Below are 7885 nucleotides of genomic sequence, written 5' to 3'. Positions count from 1 at the left end.
CTTTCAGCATTTCTGGACGGATCTCATCGATCCCTGGGGCTTTGGGAGCCGCTGTGGAGTTGTTTAGCTACCTCGGTGACTTCCACCAGGAAAATTGACAACAATCCCTCATCATCCTCCAGCTCTGCCTCTACCATAGAGGGCATATAAGCTGGATTTAGGAGTTCCTCAAAATGTTTCTTCCACCGCTCTATTACCTCCTCAGTTTAGGTCAACAGCATCCCATCCTTATGGTACACAGCTTGGATGGTTCCCTGCTTCCTCCTCCTGAGGTAGCAAATGGTTTTCCAGAAGCACCTTGGTGCCGACCAAAAGTCTTTCTCCATGTCTTCTTCAAACTTCTCCCACACCCACTGCTTTGACTCTATCACGGCAGAGACCGCAGCCCTTCGGGCCTTTCGGTACCTTGCAACTGCCTCTGGATCCCTCCGGCATAGCATATCCCTGAAAGACTCCTTAAGTTGGACGGCTTCCCTGATTCAATGCCCCCAGCCTCCACAGGAATGCACAAAAAGCTCCGCCGGAGGTTGAAAGCTGAAAGTCTGTCGGACAGGGGCCTCCTCCAAACGTTCCCAATTTACCCGCACTGTTTGTTTTTACCAGGTCTGTCCAGAGTCTTCCCCTATCCCCTGACTTAACTCACCACCAGATGGTGATCAGTTGACAGCTCCGCCCTTCTCTTCACCCGAGTGTCCAAAACATACGGCCTCAGATGAGATGAAATGATTATAAAATCAATCATTGACCTTCGACCTAGGGTGCTCTGGTACCATGTACACTTCCCGGTTTGAACATGGTGTTTGTTATAGACAATCCTCTGGCAGCCAGCCTCCGCCGTCCAGGTCTGGTCGGTCGAGGCCCCTGACTGTCAACGCTACCCATGTGGCAGCGCACCCATCCCCAGCAGTTCCTCCCACAGGTGGTAGGCCCATGGGATGGAGAGATAGGTGCCACTTAGGGCTCCGTGGCCAACCCGGCCACTAGGTGATAGTTCCCGAGAAGGCTTCTCATAAAGGTTTATTAAGTTCTTTCACCAGAAACGATCCAGATTTTAAAAATAATTTTAAGGTCTTTTTCCTCCTTTAGATGAAACACGGTGTCTACATCCTTTTACGTGCAAAAATAAAAAGGCATGGCCCTTTCAGATCAATTTTGTTGGAAATTTGCCAGCATTATTTAATGCATTAATAGCAAATTAGGCAGGATGCTATTCAAAAAAAATTCCAACAAAACATAAATGGACCTTTTATGTCTGTCCCATGGTTCTTGACAACATTCACAAAATAACTGGATAATTGGGTTGTAAAATACCAATATGTGAATAACTGAACATATTTATTGCCCTTTGTTTTAATCTAATAATAGCTCACACCAGGAATATCTTTGAGCAATAAATCCACATTACTAGACTCTATCAGCAGTGAGAAAAGGCACTGGAGGAGAACAGAATCATCCATGGCTGCTGCCAGGTCAAGCACAAAACACTTCTTTGTTATTTTAGTGAGGTGCCATTCTCAATTGACTGAAAGGATTGTTCAGCCGCTTTTCTCTGAAGCAGCAGTCAATTATAAATTTGAAATAGATGTGTAATACATCACTGGAATACTGCTTTGTGCATTGGCATGCCATGACTCTTTAACAGCCCCTTGACATTAGTGTTATATCATAATACATGTCGCAATTGGTCTACCTCTAACTAACGTATTGGTCCAAATATAAGAGGACCCTGATTATTAGACAACCCTCCCCCTTTGCAAGACTCACTTTGGGAAAAATACTTTACAAAAGCCAAATTTTGGTTTTCGTGAAGAAAATATATTTAATTGAAAATAATTCTAATAAAAACATTGACCAAAACAAGGTAGGCTGTTGTTTTTAACATCTTTTGAATAACGTTTTCAATATCCTTTTTAGATGAAAGTGTCACTTTCAAATTAATGGAAAGTATTTCCAAGGCCTTCAGCTGAATGACTTTCTGGTAATGGGCATCCCATCATTACGTTACATACATACACATAATTACACACTCTCCTGTCATCTCTTGGAAGCAGCCGCTTTGAGGACCACTGTACAGTATGTTCTTCGGCTGTTTGCATTTTTACACTGTGTAACATCTCCATGACAAAGCTTTGTTGTACTTCCTTTCTACTTTCGACTTCCAGGTTTTTTGTAGCTGGATACATCATTTGTTACGTCTATGTATGAATGTGGATAACGTTAGTGATATTGAGATGCTTGCTACAGTTACACTTCTAGTGATGAATTGGCAAAACCATTTTATTTCTCAGAATCACTGCTTTGTTCTAACGTCGCTGGGCTCTCTCTCTCTTCAGATACTCCCTATCTCTCTCCACCGTATTACGTTGCCATGCTCTTGAGCGCTCGTTGATGTTCCGTCTAAAATTCTGCTTTTTGAACCAGCTGTTTAACATTAAAATAACGTCCCTTACATTCTGCAACTTGAACAGCTAAAAGTCTAGACCCCAATTAGGAAAAAAAACCCTGTCTCATATTCAGACCAATACGGTATCTGAGAGTGGCACATTTCTTAATGTCTTCTTTTGCTCTCCCTTTCAAAACACACTGCTGATTCCCCCTCATGACTGTATGCGGGGCCAGCTTTGATGACCACATAACATTCTTGATCCAAGTCACTGCAGTAATGTAGGCTGGCAAAACTGGACATTACATTGTGATGCAAAAGCCCTTTTTACCTATTGGTTAATTTAAGAGGGAACTGTAAATGAGTGCATTCATTTATTTCACCGACATGATTTCATAGACAAATGTCTGAATTGAATCAATTGATTGATTTGAATTGCGTAGATGTGTGAAACTGTTTATTTCTGTTGTCATTTTCATCTGTAACTATAACATTTAAAGATATACAGTATGAGCCATGTTTCAAAACGCGGACTTATGTTCTTGCTATTTTGAGCACTGTGCCTTCTTCGGTATGTGTAGTGTACTTTTCTGTATATATTTCTTAAAGAATCTACTTAGGTAAAAGTAAAAAAGTAGCTCCTTTAAAATGTACAGCTTACACTGCATAGTAAAACTGTTGCTTTTCCTGCACTTGCTGCCCAAGTGGTCGCTCAAATACGGTCAGGGGTTAACTTAACTTCCTTCAAGTTCAACTTTAGCAAATTTTAGTGGGGTTTTGCATTTAGCTTGGTCTGCACCGCTGGTGTCTGACTTGTCCATCTCCATCCTTTTTGTGATTTTAGCGTTAGTGAAGACAAACTGGTGCTGCCATCATTCAATGCAGTAGTTTCCGGGGTGCCAGAAGAAGAAAAAACTCCAGAAATTGCCCAAACTAGTCTACGTTGACTATTGCGCCCTCTAATGGCCGATCTTTATCAAATTAGGTTCAAAGCCTCAGAGCAGCATGGCAAACAAGCCTCACAAGTTTCGTGATCATAGCACTTACTGTGGCAGAGATATTGCAGTTGCAATTTTCCCATTTAATGCATTGTTATTGGCCAAAACAAATAAAAGTTGATTAGAGCCCCCCCCTGTTGGCTGATCTTCACCAAATGTGGTTCAGAGGATAATAGTGTTGTTGTTGAACAATGAAGTTCTGTGTTGATAACATTTCATTTGGCCAAGATAAAATATGATATGTGTGTGTGGAAAATTTGTTGTCAAATTGCGCATACTGTAATGTAGCAAAATTCTTTCCAAAAGTTTTGGTCAAGTCAATCAGGAGATGCAATGTGCCAGGTTTCGTGAAGATTGGTCGCACAGCCTAAGACAAAATTCAAAAATGTTGGTTTTGCACATTGCGCAATATAGCGAGAAAATGTTTGTATCAGAAATGGGCCTGGCCTATATCATGTGATTCAGCTTGAGTCAAGGAACAGGTGGATGTAAAGTTTTCTAATGTGTGATTTGTAATGTGGGGCAACAACACGTTTGATGTCATAGCGTCACCTAGTGGTCCACATGTGAAATTTCTAGTAGGCAAGGTCTATGACACATTGTACATCTACTCTGTAAATGTTAAGATGTTCACATTAGTGTAAGGGTGAATCCAAACATGGGTCCCATGGCCCACTTTGACCAATCAGTACCCCACTGTAGGGGTGGCCCTAGATAGTACCCTCCAAGCCGTTCTTGAAATATAAACTTTTTGTACTTGTAGCGCTCCCTAGTGGCCAGTTTTATAAAATGTTTAGGGGACCTCCAGAGGGTCATGGCAAACAAGAATCTAAAGTTTTGCGTGTTCATAGTTAGCTACACAAATTTGTTTGTGTGTAATATGCTCAATTTTTATCCTATAAAAATGCTTTTGAATACTTTTTGTCAGGTCGGTCTGGAGATGCTACCTGCCAAGTTTTGTGCAGATCAGTTGCTCGGTCTAGGAGGAGATGGGCAAAGTAGGTTTTCGATAAATTACGATTTTTCACGATGGTGGAAATGGGTGTGGCCTATATCAGGAAATTCAGCTCAATTCAGGGAACGCATGGATATCAGTATTTTTAGTGTGCATATAAAGTTTGGGAGTTATAGGGCAAAACACGTTTTTTTCTGCTATAGAGCCACCGAGTGGTGGAAGTGTGTCCATTTTTTGTTTCCTGAAAGTTTTGGATCAGTCCTGAAAATGGCACCCCCCACCATGTACGATATGGCTGTAGCATGAATGGAAGAATACTTATGACATATTATGCTTTTAAATATTTTCTGCCAACCTTACAATGTTATGTCAGATTTTAATGTTAAACGTGGTCAAAACTACATTTCAAATAATGAGATAAACGTACTGTAGAGAAATTTTAGCTACATGCTACGACAGTAAACAATGTCATCTTGGCTGCCAGTGTGGTTAAATTCTCCCCAATTCCAGGTCACATTACTCCTGAAACATGTTTGGTTATGTAGTATTTCTTATCTGCAGTTTTTTACTGTAGAAAGTGCTGCTATATTTCATTAGTGTCCAGGGTAGGGTCGTGTTACGGCATGTGTGAAACATGTGCGATTGGGTAGTGTTTGGTTCAGAAGCCTTTTACTGCAATTCTTGACAGTAGAACATGCTGCTTCGTTCCATAATCTAACGTTAGCCTACTGCTTAATATTAGCTAGCTGCATGCTAACGCCACATAGTATTAGCTAATCCTTGGCAGCCAATGTTGGTCATTTCTCCCCAATTTCTGGTCACTTTACTGCTGGGACAGAAGAAGAATTTATTTATTTATTTGATTTTTCAGCGTACAAAGTCCTGCTATATACTCTGTTGCAGTAGCTCCAGCTGATAGGACAACTAGTGAAACAACAGCGTAGGCTGCGGAGCAGAGTGCAGATACCAGGATACACTAGCCAGTCAGAACAGACTGGGAACAGAAAGGGGGCTTATGCTGCGCAACCCGTAACCCATGTTTTACTACCTTCTACCCGTGAAAGTTCCCTGGAACGGCAGTCAAACTTGTAACTTGGTACCCGTGAACACGTAGCAGATCGTTGTACTCCCAGTTACAGTTTTTGACGTCACATACACATAAAAAACAATGGCGACCCCTGTTGATGCTGTACAGTTGTGCAGCCGGTGATAAACGGTGAGAAATATAAATAAATTGACATAAATAGGCGAGGTAAAGTAATTCTGCATCACTGTTTTGTCATTTTCTTTTCCCAGGGGCAGTTTCAGAAGTTGGGTGGGGTCATAAGAGACAAAGAGAAGGTAACAGACATCAAGCCTGGCCCTGTTGTGACAGTGTCAACCTCTGCTGGTGTTTATCGAGCCAACAGTGTGGTGATCACCGCTGGACCCTGGGCTAACAGACTGCTTGCCCACATTGGCTTACAGTTGCCACTTGAGGTATTGAAACTCTTGGTGTCCCACATGCAATAATGTTTGTAAAGCTTGTTACAAACAGCAGTTTGTATATGTCAATGAGGAATAAGGGTTTGCAAGATGAGAAAAAAACAACTTGAAAAAGCGTTTTAAAGCATCCTTGAGTTTTGTTAAAATGTATATTTTGTGTTACTGTAAATTCTATTTGAAATAGGATTTGCACCATTTCGTTTTTCAGTTTTTTTTAGGTTTTTTTTTCACAAAAGGTAGGGCCAAATGGACTTAAAATGTCAAGTGGTAGAACCACAAAAGAATGGTAAATATTTAGTATTTCATCCACTACATTGTTTGTGTGCACCCATACAAATTTAACTTCTATTTCAAAATGTCACCCGAAAATAGATTTTATTAGGATTTCTTCTGAATTGAAATTATATTTGTTATTGCAAATGTTTGTTAATATTGTACTGTTTAAATTAAAGTAAATTAAAGAGGTTAACATATACAGTATGTATGATACCTAGAGCTGCAATGATTAGTCGACTAATCAATTAGTTGTTTGCTAGAAAAATAATCGCAGACTATTTTGATAATTGATTCATTGTTAAATTGATTTTTCATCCCAAAATGGCAGAAAACAGTTTTCAGTCTATCAAATATTAAAATATATTTTATATCATCTTTAATAAAATATCTTTGGGTTTTGGACTGAAAAAACAAGACATTTTTCACAATTTTATAGCCAGATTAATCTAACAAAAACACACAAACACAGACACACACACAATTCCACAAAAACACACATTCACTAGACCTAACCGCCCGTAAAAGTTCTGCTGCAAATGTTTAAGTAAAGTAAAAAGAGAGGCATTATCAGTGTGCTGGATGGTTTAAGAAATACTAATGCATTATATTTTATTTGTGATATGTTGTGAGTAGAATATGAATCTGACACTTCTCTGTCAGGTAAATGTAGTATTACAATGTTTTCCTCTGAAGTACCAATTGGCAGTAGTATACAGTTAGTTGCATTCAAAGTGCTTTGTGGTCCCTCTGTAAGTTTTTTTGGAGTACAGTGGTTGTGGAGAAAGTTACAAGCAGCTGTACAGGGGGCCAAGCAATCAGCCCGTTGGAACGGGCACTGTACTGTTCAGTGAATGCACAAAAAACACAAAAATGCTGGCTTATTGCTTTGATAGACTCCGTTTGTTATCAACTTCCTCTTGTCCATCCCTAATCCAGTTTCACTCTCCTTTCACCACTGCAATCTTGCACTGCCTACCTTTTAAATACCCACCTGAACGTGCCACAGAAACAAAAGCGTTACTCCTCCATATTTAAACAGCTCAGAGGTCTTAGTCAGCAAGGCTGTCTTTTCCATCTTGCAATATGCCACACAGCCTGAAAAGAGAAGGTGATGGGAAAACAAGCAGGCAGCTGTTAGAGTGGCGAATTGGAGTTTGATATTGGAATTGCATGATTCAGGCTAGCAGCAGGCTGGTGGGCCTGGGGAATGGCATGCCTGAGTGAGCTGGTAGAAAAGCTCTAAGCTCACAGAGTCGACAGAGCACTTCTGTATGAATTTGTATAGTCCCTGGGACTGAGTGCACGGATGGTTAGTTCATTACGTTGAAGCTCTTGAACAATGTGTCCTTATTATTGCCACCCTCATCATTTGTACAACAATGTGTACGTTTCATTAAATTCCAATTCTCCCTTCACCACTGCAGGGCTGCTTTTGTAATTGAACTTCTATTAGACAGAAAAAAGACCAGAGGAGGATGGAGTAGGTGTTATGGAGGTTTATATGGTAGTCTTTAATCAGCATGTTGTGCCAGTTTGTTTTCATTCAGGTGTAGTATTGATCTGTTGTACTATAAACATGTAACTAGGGCTGTAACGATATGCAAAATAAAACCAAAATCATGACACTCCGCTCAATGAACCTGTGTCGCGGAGTGAGAAGGCAACGTTATAAAAGGTGTAACGTTACAAATGGCCGCTGTTCTGACTCGGGTGCCTGGGTCTGTTTCTGGACGGTTTAGTAAACTGCCGTTAGCGTCCTTAGAACCAGAGTTAAGTGCTGACCGGGCT

At 40.5% G+C, this 7885-nt stretch overlaps 1 protein-coding gene and 1 long non-coding RNA gene across 5 annotated transcripts in view; one reads left to right on the top strand and one right to left on the bottom strand.

The window, feature by feature from the left end:
• The window catches only part of LOC116695626 (peroxisomal sarcosine oxidase), a 115457-nt gene that overhangs the window by 16199 nt on the left and 91373 nt on the right, over positions 1-7885 (top strand). For all 4 annotated transcript variants that reach the window (XR_004333504.1, XR_004333505.1, XM_032526033.1 and 1 more), the window contains exon 4: positions 5633-5815. Coding sequence is in view for 2 of the 4 variants with exons in the window: in XM_032526033.1 (XP_032381924.1) it covers positions 5633-5815 (183 nt within the window). In the remaining 2 variants the exon portion in view is untranslated. The remainder of the gene's footprint in view (positions 1-5632; positions 5816-7885) is intronic.
• Positions 4040-7885, bottom strand: part of LOC116695664 (uncharacterized) — an 813105-nt gene continuing 809259 nt past the window's right edge. The window contains exon 3 of the long non-coding RNA XR_004333514.1: positions 4040-4091. This is a non-coding gene — a long non-coding RNA (uncharacterized LOC116695664). The remainder of the gene's footprint in view (positions 4092-7885) is intronic.

Source organism: Etheostoma spectabile, chromosome 9 (genome assembly GCF_008692095.1).
Source record: "Etheostoma spectabile isolate EspeVRDwgs_2016 chromosome 9, UIUC_Espe_1.0, whole genome shotgun sequence".
NCBI classification, from domain to species: domain Eukaryota; kingdom Metazoa; phylum Chordata; class Actinopteri; order Perciformes; family Percidae; genus Etheostoma; species Etheostoma spectabile.
Note: the sequence above shows the minus strand (reverse complement) of the source record. Positions and strands in the feature narration are given on the sequence as shown.